This window comes from Lipotes vexillifer, unplaced genomic scaffold (assembly GCF_000442215.2).
Source record: "Lipotes vexillifer unplaced genomic scaffold, Lipotes_vexillifer_v1.1 scaffold63, whole genome shotgun sequence".
Lineage (NCBI taxonomy): Eukaryota > Metazoa > Chordata > Mammalia > Artiodactyla > Lipotidae > Lipotes > Lipotes vexillifer.
Window position 1 is genome coordinate 2853622 of NW_006784492.1, and position 15033 is coordinate 2868654.

The following is a 15033-nucleotide window of genomic DNA, read 5'->3' on the forward strand; positions in this document are numbered from 1 at the left end:
AAAAAAAAAAAAAAAAAAAAAAAAAAAAAAGTGGCTACAACCTCCCCATGCACAAGATGCTCAGTACAGACCTTAGCAGAATCTTGAAAAGCCCAGAGATCCAAAGAGCCCTCCGAGCACCACGCGAGGAGATTCATCACAGAGTCCCGAAGAAGAGTCCACTGAAAAACCTGAGACTCTCTGAAGCCCAACCCGTACGCAAGGACCATGCGCCGGAACACCATCCTTCACCAGGCCAAGAACCACAAAATCCGGACTGGTAGGGCAGCAGCAGCACTAGAAGCTAAATCAGATGAGAAGGGGCTTCCAGGCAAGACGCCTGCGGTGGGGAAGAAAGGAAAGAAAGCTGTTGGCATTAAGAAGCAGAAGAAGCCTTTGGTGGGCAAAAAGGCTGCAGTGACCAAGAAACCAGCAGCTGAAAAGAAGCCTGCAGAAAAGAAACCCACCACAGAAGAAAAGAAGGCTGCTGCATAAACTTAAATTTGTTTAATCTGTAATGGTCAAATCATTTTGGACAGCTAATTTTGAATAAAGACCTGATCAAAGAGGCAGTGAGGAATATGGCGGTAGGGGGAAGAAAAAAGCTTCCAGAGGAAAAAACTCATTACATACAGCAGAACAAAGATAATGACTACAGACATCTTTATTAAAACTATGTAAGTCAGAAGATAATGACTTCCTTAAATTGCTGAAAAAATAAAACTTGTCAACCTACAATTATACATCCAGTGAAAATATCCTTCAAAGTGAAGCTTTTCTCAGACCCAAAGCTGAATTTATCACCAGCAGGCGTGTGTTGCGAGAGATGTTCAAAGAAGTTCTTTAGGCAGAAGGTAAATGATAGCAAATTAAAACTTATATATACATAAAGCATTGAAAAGTGCTGGAGAAATGGTTAATGTGTGGTGAAAATAAAATACTTTTTAAAATCAGTTTTAAATTTTTTGAAAAGATAATTAAGACAAAAATAATAACAGTGAATTGTGGGGTTTACAGTGTGAAGACGTAAAAGAAGTAAATGTATGACAGCAGTAGAACAAAGGATGGGAGGCAGGACATGACAGAATACTGCTGTAAACTTTTTACCTTAAACATAAAGCGGGCTTCCCTGGTGGCGCAGTGGTTGGGAGTCCGCCTGCCGATGCAGGGGACACGGGTTCGTGCCCCGGTCCGGGAAGGTCCCACATGCCGGCAGAGTGGCTAGGCCCGTGAGCCATGGCCGCTGAGCCTGCGCGTCCGGAGCCTGTGCTCCGCGACGGGAGAGGCCACAGCAGTGAGAGGCCCGCGTACCGCAAAAAAAAAAAAACAACCAGAAAGCAAAACATAAAGTAACATTATTTGAATATAAACTGTGGTACGTTAAGAAACATATTTTAAGTTCTAGAGTACCACTAAAAAATAAAGCAAAGAAGTATAGATAGTAAGCCATTAATATCTATAAATTAAATGGAATTAAAATGGTTACTAAAAAATACTCAATTCAAAGGAAGACAGAGTAAAAGGAACAAGTAATAAATGAAACAAATAACAAAGAGCAGTTAGGTAGATTTAAACCCTGTTTTAGTGATAATATTAAATATAAATATTCCAAACAGTCCAATTAAAAGGCAGATATTAAAAAAAAAAGCAGATATTGTTTAAAATGCAGATTGGGTTTTAAAAAAAAAGCCAAACCTATTTATGTTTCATACAAGAAATTCATTTAAAGTATAACCACAGTTTAAAAGTGAAAGTATAGATATAGATAATACCATGCAAATATTAATCATAAAAAAGTTTGAAGTGGTTTTAGGACAAGACTGTTACCAGGGATAAAGGTAGACATTTCATAAATGATAGAAGGACCATCTTCTCAAGAAGACTTAACAACCCTAAATGTGTATGCACTCAAGATTAGAGCTTCAAAATACATAAAGCATAAACTGACAGAACTGAAAGAAGAAATAGATAAATCCACAGTATTAGAGTTTGCAGCATTCCTCTTTCAGTAATTGATAGATCAATTAGAAGATCAATGAGTATATCAGAAACTTGAATAACATTATCAACTAACTTCACCTAATAGACATTTATGGAACACTGTGCCTAATGGCATTAGAATATGTATTCATTTCAAGTGCACATGGTCAGTAAGCCAAGATCATATGCTGGGCTACACATCTCAGTAATTTAACAAACTTTTAAAGGATTGAAATCATATAGAGAAAGTTGTGTGACCAAAGCAGGATTATATTAGAAATTAACAAAAATATGTTTGCAGTGTTTTTTTTTTTTTTTTTTTGGCCATACCATGCAGCATGCGGGATCTCAGTTCCCTGACCAGCGATCAAACCTTGGTCCCTTGTAGTGGAAGCGCAGAGTCTTAACCACTGGACCACCAGGGAAGTCCCTGCTTGCAAAATTTGTAAATATTTGCGTATTAAACAGCCCACTTTTATATAACCCGTGGATTAAAGAATAAATCACAAGAGAAGTTAGAAAATATTCAAACTGAATGAAAATGAAAATGCAATATATCAAATTTGAGGAATGCAGCTAAAGCGGTGCATAGAGGGAAATTTGTAGCTTCAAATATTTATATTAGAAAAGGAAAATCAATCTTAAGGTTTCACCTCAGCAAGCTAGAATATGAAGATAAAATCAAACCCAAAGTAAGTAGAAAGAAGAGAAAAATAAAAATAAATCAATGAAGTAGAAAGTGGGCAAACAATAGAGAAATTAAACCAGAAGCTCATCCTTGGAAAAGATCAATAAAATTAATAAATCTCTAAGTAGACTGCACAAGAAAAAAAACAGAAGGCAAAGTTTACTAATACCAGGAATGAAAGATACATTACTATAGATACCAAATATTATGAACAACTTTATGCCAGTAAGTTGCCAACTTAGATGATATGGTGCAATTCCTCGAAAGTCATTCCAAAAGGAAAAGCAAGCCTGAATAGCCCTCTATCCTTTTTTTTTTTCTTTTGTTTTGTTTTGTTTTTGGTGGCCATGCCAGTGCAGCATGCAGGATCTTAGTTCCCTGACCAGTGATCAAACCCGTGCCTCCTGCATTGGGAGCATGGAGTCTTAACCACTGGACTACCAGGGAAGTCCTAGCCCTCTATCTTTTAAATAAGTTGAATTTCTAGTCAAGATCTTTCCTGCAAAGAAAATTACAGAGCTAAATGGCTTTCTTTTTTTTTTTTTTAAATGGCTTTCTTGATCTGCCAAGTGTTTAGGGAATATAAGTCCTTTTATATAAGGACTTATAAAAGCGCTTATAAAAGGACTTATATAATAATAAGTTGGAGATAATACATTAAACTGGGGAAAAGATTTGAACAGATAATTATATGAATGGCCAATAAGCACACTTTATTTTATTTTTAAAATATTTATTTATTTTAATTTTGGTTACGTTGGGTCTTAGTTGCCGCTCGCGGTCTCCAGAGCGCGTGGGCTCTGTAGTTGGGGCGTGTGGGCTTAGTTGCCTGGCAGCATGTGGGCTCTTAGTTCCCTGACCAGGGATCGAACCCACATCCCCTGCATTGGAAGGCGGGTTCTTAACCACTGGACCACCAGGGAAGTCCCAAGCACGCTTTAAGATGCCCAGTATTGTTAGCCACCAGGGAAACACAAAGTGAAAACACAAGGAGATACTACTACATGCTTATCATAGAGCGGTGAAAATTCCGGAGTGATAGCATGTTTGGAGAGGATGTAGAGCAGCTGGAACTCTCATACATTGCTAGTGGGGATGTAAAACAATATACCTGCTTTGGAAAATAATTCGACAGTCATTTTAAAACTAAATGTACTATTACCATATGATCTGGTAATTTGATTTGTAAGTAGATATGGAATGGAAAGGAAGGGAGGGGGATAGCAAGGCATTAATAGGAGCATTACAGCCATACGAAGAGAGGTCTGTCAATACAGTGGGATTCTCAGCAATAAAAAGAAATGTTCTACTGATATATGCAATGACATGTATAAATCTTAGCATTATGCTAATTTAAAGAACTCAGATACAAAAGAGCCCAAACTGTTGATTCCATACATATGAAATTATAGAAAAGGAAAATTTATAGGGATAGAAAGATTGGCGGTTGCCCAGGTGGGCGGGTGGTTGGATGGGGGAGTAGGTGGTGGGTGGTGGTAGTTGTGAGAGTTTGACTGGTACGGGGGATGCAAGGGAGCCTTCTGGGGTGATAGAAGTATTCTGTTTCTTGATTGTGTTGGTAGTTACAGGGAAGTCCATACAGGGATTTCCATAAATCCTACATTTATGGAAATCCATAGAACTGTATACTTAAAATGGCTGCAGTTTATTTACATAAAAATACCTAAGTATTTTTGATTAAAAATAGGTGAAGTATTTTTGATTAAAGTATTTTTGATTAAAAATAGGTGAAGTTGATTGAAAATAAATGACTTACTAGTTGAGATAGACTATCCTGCGAGTTTTATATTATGCAAATGGTATTTCTTTTTAAATTACCCGTATAGACTTTAAGGTTTTTTTGGTTTTTATTTTTGGTCACTGTTATTTTTATTTTTATTTTTATTTTTTTTTGCGGTACACGGGCCTCTCACTGTTGCGGCCTCTCCCGTTGTGGAGCACAGGCTACGGACGTGCAGGCTCAGCGGCCATGGCTCACGGGCGCAGCCGCTCCGTGGCATGTGGGATCTTCCCGGACCAGGGCACGAACCCACGTCCCCTGCATGGGCAGGCGGACTCTCAACCACTGCGCCACCAGGGAAGCCCTAACATTTTACTTTAAGTATGTTCCAAATATTGCATGGGGCATTCTTGACGTATTATTTGTTTATCCGAAATTCACATTTAAGGGGGTGTCTTGTGTCTGTATTTGCTAATTCTGACAGTCTTAGCTTATGGAGGGCTATGGAAGCTGGGCCAACACCTGCTGAAGCAGAGTTCACGCATTTTAATCATTGCATATTTTGGTGACTTGAGCAAGTGTGGTGACCCCAAATAAAATAACCTGGTGGATGTGAGTTTTTAGTATATTATTGTAAAACAAAGACCCCCCCCGATTCGTTTCTTTTCCACCCCTCTTCCCCAGTAAAAATAGCTAACTCCGCCCTACAGTGCAAAGCAGTAATTACCTGCATATCTCTGTGCAGTGGCCACTGGCCCCTATCATTTGGCAGGAAAAAGCTCATGAAGTTACTCGCCATCATAGATTAGCAGATGTTGAATGTATGAGTAACTGTTAATATTAAAACTTATTGAGCTTTATCTTTCTTTGAACCAAGCTACAAATACTTAAATGCCAGTTTAGTGTATATGAGGTGTGTATTGTTGAGGAGGATATAAAAATGGATTTGATATAAAAATGGACTCTTGCTCTCCATCATCTTATTATCGTGTCAAGGAGTTGGATCTGTAAACAGGTAATTATAATACAGGGTAATGCAGAGTGGTAATAATAGGTCATGGAAGTGCTTGGTATGGAAGTGCTTGGTATGGAAAAATTGCTTCAGATTAGGGGATTGTAGAAGGCTCCCTGGAACTGTGTGCTGAGTGGATGAGAAGGAGTTGGACAGATAATGGGAGGTAATTTCAGCAAAAATCATGGACACTTTCACTTTTGGGAACAGTCGATATTTACTATCTCGCAGTTCTGGAGGCTAGAAGTTTGAAAACAAGGTTTGGCAGAGTTGGTTCTTTTTGAGGGCTGTGAGAGAGACTCTTCCATGCCTCTCTCCTAGCTTTTGGTAGCTCCAGGTGTTCCTTGGTTTGTAGATGATGTTCTCCCTGTGACATTGTCTCCCCTCTGTATGTATCTCTCTGTGTCCGAATTTCCCCTTGTTATGAAGACGCAGTCATGTTGGATTAGGGCTCATCCTATGATCCCATCTTAACTGGATCATCTGCAAAGACCCTGTTTTCAAATCAGCTCAGATTCACTGATTTGAATCAGTGAATCAGTATTTGGGGGTTAGGATTTCAGCATCTTTTAGGAGCCACAGATCAACCCTTAACAGGTAGGTTGAGGGTTATATTTCACAGAATGTTAAAAACCGTTGTTTAGTATGTTCAACTTTCCTTTTAGACAAAAGGGTATTCATGAAAACTTTTTGTATAAAGAAGTAATACAAAAAATTCTGATTGTAATGTGAAAAGATGTCCTCCAAAGTTGAGAGCAAGTGGTAGGTTTAAATACTATTACTATGGTTACAGTGTAATGATGGATGTCACTAATTGAGTACTTACTTTGTGCTAGACACTGTGCTGAGTACTTTGTGGTATTTAATTTTCAAGGGACTTCGTGAGGTATGAGTTATTATTGTAACCTCTTTTTTTTAAATATGAAGAAACTGAGGTTTAGAGAAGAACACAGGGTGGGGGAACAGGGAGAGATGTTGATAATTTGTTCCATTTAGACACGTTAAGTTTGAAGTATTGGCTGAACGTTCCTATAATGATGTTAAGTTGGTAGTTTAAAATTTGGTTCTGGAGTTCAGGAGATGGGCCAGAGTAGAAGATAGATATTTAGTAATTGTTAGTACAGACGTGCTATTTGAAACCGTAAGAACGGGTGGACTTGCCTGGGAAGGTAATATAGAGTAAAGAGAAAGGAGGTGCTGAGGACAGAACCTTGGTAATGTGGCTACATTTGAGTCACTGGGAATGGAAGAAGAGTCAAGAGGAGATGCTTAAAAGCAGCGTGGTAGAAAGAGAACAAAAACGATGCAAGAAAGAATTTTTAAAATGAGGTGCTGGTCGGACCTTCCCTGGTGGTCCAGTGGTTAAGAATCCGCCTGCCAATGCAGGGGACATGGGTTCGAGCCCTGGTCCAGGAAGATCCCACATGCCGTGGAGCAACTAAGCCTGTGCACCACAACTACTGAGCCTGCGCTCTAGAGCCCGCGAGCCACAACTACAGAGCCTGCATGATACAACTACTGAACCCCACGCACCTTGAGCCTGTGCCCCGCAACAAGAGAAGCCACTGCAATGAGAAGCCCACGCACCGCAACGAAGAGTAGCCCCCACTCGCCGCGACTAGAGAAAGCCCGTGCGCAGCAACAAAGACCCAACACAGCCCAAAATAAAATTAATTAATTAATTAAAAAAATGAGGAGCTGGTCAGTGTATAAGAGTCTGCAGAAAAAGGTCAAGGAGGATGAAAACTGAAATAGAGTTTGGTCCTTACTGACATTTTGAGAGAGTAGTATCAATGAGGTGGTAGAATCTAGAATGCAAGGTATATGTAGATAAGGAGTCAAGGCGTTAGACTGTTTTTTTCAGAGGTGTGTACAGGTATAAGAAGCAAAGATCTGGAGTTCATTTAAAAGAGGCAAGAGTTGAACATTTTTAATAAAGATTTTTGCTTTTTTTATGGTTAAAGGCAAGGAACCATAGACATATTGAAACAAGACAAAACCCAACTAAGGAATGGGTCCACAATCCTAGTTGGTGGGGAAGAGAGTATAGATAGAGGGATTGGCCTGTACAGAATTCTAGTCCTCAAGTATTTCACAGTTTAGAAAATTTATTTCCTACCGGTTGGGTATCGGTGGGGGAGTTCACAGTAGAAGATAAGCTGAGATTAATGTTACTATTAAAAATGCTGTTAGATTTTAGAAGAATGAAAGAAGTTATAAGTCCCTTGGACTATATATAAATATTCATTGCTTGGGTCAATACTAGTTTAAATGCTGCTTATTGTGTTGCCTTCTGAGTTTCTAATGAGTGGAGACCTCGTCAGTTTTTACCTATCCCATGCTTCTCTTTAATAGCTGTTGTTTAGCTGGGTGGTACTGACTGTGGGCTGTGATTATAAAGCTGATCAAGGAGCATGAATGAAGATTCAACTGTCAGTGTACCCCATTTGTGAGAAAGAATTTTTTTCTAATGTTAGCAAGTTGGACTCATCTTTTGTCTTATACAGAGTAGGAAATTCAAGGTTAATATTCAGTGTGTACTGGCTTTTTTAAAAGTCACTGTATCTTTGTTTTGTAGTTTATTTAAAAATTTTGTGCAATGTATTATACAAAACAAGAGTGTATAAAATATTATATGTTTCAACTTAAGAATAACAAAAAGAGGACATATTACCTATTGCTCAGGTTAAAAAGTAGAAATTATTAGTATTTTAGATTATTAGTATTTAGTATTTTAGTATTAGTAATACTAGTAATTATTAGTATTTTAGAATACTAAGTGTGCCCCACCTCCTATCCCCATCCCTGTTCCCAGAGGTGCCATTATCCTGACTTAATGTGTTTACATTCTTTTACTTTTCTTTACAGTTTTATTGTCTGTGGATATTTCCTAAGCAACGTATCGTTTACTTTGAAAAAATGAATAGTGTACTAAGCTAACTGAGTTAGGAAGGGGCAGCATTACCATAGTTAGATGAAAGCTTCCAGGAAACAAGCTGACTAGCCAGGCATCAGGTTCACTCAGCTTGAAGAGTTTCTACTCAGGTAATCATTAAGCAGTGTAATGAGTTAATTTTGGAAGCATAGGACGCCATCTTGGTCAGGTATCTGTCATTGCTGTAGTATGGGCCGGGTATTGCAGGTTTGTTCAGCAAGTATACGGTCACATGGGAAGAGTGCTGTTCTTTATTTTTGGTTTCTGAGCCCTTTGTGGTCTTCCAACACTTAGCAGTTGATTAAAGCAGAATCTTTACCTCATCTGGGAGGTGAAAATGAGTGGTCTCAGCTGATCCAGGAAGTAAGGCAAGGTGGAGTGAGTAGGTACCTCAAGACAAGCCAGATATAAATAAAAATCTGGAACAGGCCTATCTGGGCATCCTGTCCTTAGGAACAACGTCAGTGGTTGTCTTGGTGATGACGGTTTCAGGAGTCACGTCACTACAACTGAACTAGTTGCCCTTTAAATCCAGGGCACAGCTGGCATCCTGGAACTTCTCTTCACAGTCCAGTCCTCCGAAAGATTACTATTGTCTCTCTCCCATATTGAATCTTCCATGTTCTGTACCCTAAGTTATCGTCTTTACTAAAAATTGACTTTTTTGGTGGAATACTCTCTCCAGTTGCTTCTTGAGAAAAGATGCGTGGAAGGTAAACATTTTGAGGTCTTTTATGTCTGAGAAAATATCTTTATGTTACTTTCATAAGATGGTTTGGGTGAAGCATTCTAGGTTGGAAATAATTTTCCTTCATAATTTTGAAGAAATGTCTCCATTGTCATCTTCCTTCCAATATGACTGTTGAGAAGACTGAAGTCTGAGTCCTGACTCTTTGTATGTGACCTGTGTTTTCTTTCAAGAATCTTATAGAATCTTCTTTTTGTTTCCTGATTGTGATACCTCACAATGGTGTGCCTCAGTGTAGGTCTCGTTCGTTATTTGTTTATACTAAACACTTGGTAGACCCTTTCAAACGGGCAGCTCATATTCTTCAGCTCTAGGAAGATTTCTGCAATTCTTTCATTTCCTTCCAACCTCCCCGGCCCCCGTCTCTGGAACTCCTGTTATTCAGATATCGGTCCTCCTGGACTGGTCCTCTAATAGTGTTCCTGTTTCTCTCCCTGTGACTTTTTGGGGTTTTTTGCCCCAAGGCATGTGGGATCCTAGTTCCCTGACCAGGAATTGAACCGACACCCCCTGCACCCCCTCAAAAAAGAGCAGTCTTCTTTTCTTTTTAATGTATTTATTTTTGGCTGCATCAGGTCTTAGTTGAGGCACGCGGGATCTTTCACCGTGGTGTGCAGGGTCTTCATTGTGCCGTGTGGGCTTCTGTCTAGTTGTGGCACACGGGCTCAGTAGTTGCTGAGTGCGGGCTCTCTCCCTGTGGGGCGTGGGCTCAGTAGTTGCGGCGCGGGCTTAGTCGCCCCGTGGCATGTGGGATCTTAGTTCCCCGACCAGGGATTGAGCCTGCGTCCCTGGCATTGGAAGGCAGATTCTTAACCACTGGACTGCCAGGGAAGCCCCCCGCTTCTCTCCTATATCTTTTTTTCTCTGGTTCCTGGAAGACTTGCCTCAATTTTATTCTCCATGCCTCTCTTTTCATTTCAGCTATTGTGTTTTTAATTTCTAAGAACTCTTTTTTTTTTAAATGTTCTTTATTAAATTGTATTCTCTTCCTGTTTTATGGATATAGCTTCTCTTATCTCTGTGAAAAATATGAATATATAAATGTATATGTATGTAAATGATATGTTTTGTGTTAGAGGCGTTTCCTTGGGTGACAGTAATGTTTGGCTGTCTGCTCATGATTAAAGGTGGAGGACGAAAAAGCTGACTGGGAGCTCTCTATTTTTGGTACAGCACCGATACTAGCAAATGTGCCTTTATACCTCAAAGATGCTCTTGTTTTTCTCTCTCCAGAAAGTAACTCTCCAATCTTCTGCTGAGGTGGGGAAGGGGCCCGTTGCCTAGCATCATGGAGGAGGGAGCAGGTCTAGGAATAAAAGTGCTTTTTTCAAACAACTTTCCTGGAATCTTCCTTGCTTTAACCCCCTCTTCTTTGTCCGTCACCTCCTGCTCCTCTTTTTCCAGAAGGAATTGGTATTGCCTTCTGTGGATTCTCCAGTGTAAAGTGTGTTGGGTCTCATTTATTTTTTGCTGCCAGGCTATGATTTGGCTTTCCTGGGTCTGCTAAACCACTTAATAATATTCATCCATCCACTCTCAGTCTTTCAAGATTTTGTTGCTCTTATCTCTTCTTACGTGTTTATGTCTAAAAAAGTCTTTTATAGCATTTTAGTGGGCTTTCATGAGAGAGTGAAATTATATGCATGTTTTTAATTTGCCATCTTAATCCTAAAGCCCTGATTATTTAAAGTGTTTAATGTATGTCTCACCTCTTGAGACGTGAAAAGATGATTAAAATTAGCCCTTTTCATCTCTCGCTTTGGTTTTTACATTCATATTTATAATACGTGACACTCGTTTGAACTCCTTGAGACTATATGAACTCAAGGATTTATTAGTGAATCCAGAATTTGTGAATAAAGAGGTTGATTGTTTTTTAAATTTGCTCTTGTAGGAAAGTGGAAAGGTTTCTGAATATCCAGCAGTGATTGTGGAGCCAGTTCCAAGTGCCAGATTAGAGCAGGGCTATGCAGCCCAGGTTCTGGTTTATGATGATGAGACTTATATGATGCAAGATGTGGCAGAAGAACAAGAAGTTGAGACCGAGAATGTGGAAACAGGTAGACATCTCATTAAATGTTCATTATTTATAACTTTCTCATTTTGTAAGTGTCAGCATTACTATTGCCAATTGAATAATATACCAAAAAACCTCTTTTTAATGCTATTTAGTATAGCTTGGAAACAAGTGAAATATCTCTTGTTTAAGGGAATTTATATATATAAAGTTGTACATTATAATTCTTTGAAGTCCAACAGAGTCTCATATCACGGACCCTAAGGACAAAATTACAGACCCATAATAATAAAACTATTTTTGTCATTTTTTTTTTTCTGGGAGTGGAAATATTGACTAGTTGTTATTTATTTGTAGAAGTCAATAGACTAGTATAGTAGATTTTTTTAAATTCAAAAAATAAATACAGTATTCTCATTCCATAGTAGATTAGAGTTTCTTTTAACCAATGTCAGAGCAGTATGATTTCTGTTTTCCTAGGTCAGAAGCATCTTTGTAGTAGTCTATCAGATTCCTCTTCCCTTTTTATCTTCTTAGAAATTTTGGTATTTCAGTATGTCTGTGGTGAGATAACTGTATGTTTAATTGGGCATTAGTATGTATAATTCTTGGGGAAACCTTTTCATTTTTGCCATTGACTGTAAAGAAAAAAGAGTTTTTTACCAGAAGGATTATAGTGACAATTTTATAATAATAAACGTTAAATTTATCTGTATCCGTTAATAGAGAAAAAGAATCCTTATATTTGGTTTACAATCCTAATAAAAATTCTTAATACTTTAGATAAATTTCTTTAAATGTAGCAAAATCTCATGATTAAAAATTTTGTGTATTTGATGTCTTTCTGCTTGTTGAGGCCCAGTAGCACTCCCTAGTTCTTTTTTTTTTTTTTTGGTTGAGCTGAGGGGTTGGAAGTTACCTTGCTCTTTGGAGCAGTGATGACAACAGTGTCAGCAAACCCCACGTGCAGTGGTAATCAAGTCATTTTATCGAAACAGGTAGCTAAACACTTCATAAAGTCTTTGTGACTGTAGTCTGGAGTGGTACTTGATTTACAGTGCAGGTGGCGGGAAGATAACATATGTTTTCTTTTGAGAGTTTGGAGAGCTTTCCAGTCCGAAGCTAGAAGGTTAGTGGTAGAGATGAATTTTGTTCTTGAGGAAAAGAATAAGAAGAACTCACAAAAGTATTACGCAGGATGATATCTTGAAGTGGATATTGTAACTGATTTTATTATAGGAGCATAACTAAATAGAAAACTAATGGGACAAGAAAAAAGTATGATAGCTTAAGTTGAATGAAGAAAGTAGAACTGATTGAAATTTCTGGAAAATGTTTTGATCAAAAAAAAAAGGGGGAAGACTGATTTTGGTAGCAAATTGGAAACTTTGAAAACTGAAAACGACAGTGCCACATTTGCGTCAGTAGAAATTTAAATTCACGTTAAAATACCAGAGCATGTTGACCAAATCTTATTCATTGTACACTTGATGGTCAGCAGTTCATTAATTTAAATTAATCTGGTAAAAACAATTCCAAATAGGAAGCGAATATAATCCATTTAAGGGATTTTATTTTCTTCGTCTTTTTGAACTCTCTGAGGGTGATGATCTCATTTGCAGGGCAAAGATATGAGTGATTATGATATTGAAAAAGAGGATGTACAAAGTCTGGATAAGAGAACAATTACTTTTGTGGTATTTTAAAAGTTGTTTTTGAATACTTGATAATGTTTTTTAGGTTTATTTTTCTTCAACACTAAAAGGAAATTTTGGTAAATAACTTACCTTATTCTAAAATAGTCTAAAAGTAACCTGAAAAGTTCATCTTACATTTTCTTTTTAATTCCATTCTGACTCACGAATTTTTTAAAACCCACTTTACCTCTAAAATCCATATTACTTCTAAAAATAAGACTAGTATAGTGTAGCTATTCTTGGCTCTCCTTATAGAAGAACACTGTAAAATGCAGAATTCAGATACAGCTCTTTTAAAGGCAATGCCAAATTCAGACTGAAAACTACTTGCCCGTACATCCGTAATCAGAACAGTTTAATACACTCACACTTACTCATCATAAGGCCCGCAGAACTTGGAGACTACAATATACTAATTTATTTAAAAATAGCATGGCTCATAGTAACTTAGTAAGATTGTTCATATACATAGTTTAGTTTAGAATCAGTTAATCTGAGCTTAATTTTGTTGCTACTTAAAGACTAAAATGCATTTTTAAATGAGTTGAAATATAAATAAATTTTCATTCTCCTGATATCTAGAACCTATGTAGATGAAGAAAGGTTGTTATGACTTAATGTAATGCATATTTCCTTTTAGGTAGTGGATTAGGATTGGGTTCATTTCTTGTGGTGATAATAAATTTTTAAGTTAAATCCCAGATATGTGTAGGTTTTGGAGAGGAAGATGACTGGGAAGTAAAGGAAAGGAGTATTTATAAGATGGCTACAGCAGTTTCTGTTTGGTGAATTGGTGGAAGTGAGATCTGTAGAGAATAAGATTTCCTTTCGAACGTCTAGGAGATACTTCCTGGAATGCTCCTACATTATGATTTAGATTGTATTAGTCTAAAAAGTGTTCATAATTATATTTATTGATCTGTTATTTCAGTTCTCTGCATGTTCCCATTGAAGTTTTTTTTCTTTTATTCCTGTATACCCATGCATATATATCCATACCAGAAACAGTATTCATGGTGTCATCCAGGCAGGAGTACTGAAGTCATAGAATGATGTACATTTAGCTGTCTTCATTATTTTGTGTATAAAATGATTTCTTATTTTGTTAGTAGTAATTATAGGCTATCTTGCTTCACTTTTTTATAGACTGAACATCTACATTTCCCTCACAGAGCTTGTGTGTAATAGTAATCCTCTCTTAAATTATATGGGAAAAGCCGAGTATATTTTAAAACTTTAAAAATAGACATATTCATCTAAACCTGTAAATTGCTTTTTGATAATAACTGAAGTTTAGTAATCATAAAGAGCCTTTGAGGAGTAGTAACAAAGTATGCCTGAAGGGTGGTCTCGACTCTGGCAGGCCAAAGTACCTCTGCCAGTGGCTGCAGAGTCCAGCAGTTTCTGGAGGCCTCTGGAGTCTCTTGGATTCCCTACTAAGATGTGGAAATTCAGTTTTTATGTTCACTCCTTAAATATATATATATATATATGTAATATTTATATTATATATATATGTATATAAATTTTAATGAGTTATTACAGATTACCATGTAAAAAGTAACAAGTTTATACCAATGCAATCAATAATAGGTAAGTTTTGCTGGAAATCTTTTAAGGCTTGGCTGCAAAGATTGAGCTGTTGAGAATCTGCTGCTTCATCTTGCACCTTAACTTAAACTGTATTTATCCTCATAACCTTCCACTTTAATTTATGAGAATATATCAGTAAGTACTTTGTATTTGTTATGTGCTGGGGCACTGTGTTCAACATGTGTTTTTCCCTCAAGGTGGCAGTAATTTATATTTTGTGGAGATAAAATGTATGTATTATAATCAAAATACAAAGCAGTGCAGAAGCAGTTGAGCACTATTTACAAAAATTCAAAGAAATTTTCAGAAGAGCAAAGTTCAACTTACAGCGTCAGGGGGTGTTTTAGAGAAAGGAGGAGGACAAGTGACAGGATTTGTTTGGGCAGATAGCAGGTAGGTGAAAGGCACGTAGACTGAGGGAAATACAGTTAACAGATGGGTGGGGTGTAGACATTTGAGATACGTTTAGAAGATACTGAGTAAGTAAGATATGAATAGGAGGTTCCGTTAAGAACCGTGACTAGGTGGTGATTTGAACCTAAGAGTTAGTCATTAGCCATATAAGAGACAAAGATTTGGAAGGTTGTGAGTGGAAAGTACTAAGTGATCAGTAGCTCAGTAGATAGAGAATGAATTGTAGGGA

General features: G+C 37.6%; 1 protein-coding gene and 1 pseudogene across 2 annotated transcripts in view; both read left to right on the forward strand.

Annotated features, from left to right (window-relative positions):
* The window catches only part of LOC103073308 (60S ribosomal protein L4-like), a 3445-nt pseudogene extending 2971 nt beyond the window's left edge, over positions 1–474 (forward strand).
* The window catches only part of ELF2 (E74 like ETS transcription factor 2), a 96200-nt gene that overhangs the window by 32359 nt on the left and 48808 nt on the right, over positions 1–15033 (forward strand). For both annotated transcript variants that reach the window (XM_007456882.1, XM_007456883.1), the window contains one exon: positions 10978–11143. In XM_007456882.1, the coding sequence (XP_007456944.1) occupies positions 10978–11143 (166 nt within the window). The remainder of the gene's footprint in view (positions 1–10977; positions 11144–15033) is intronic.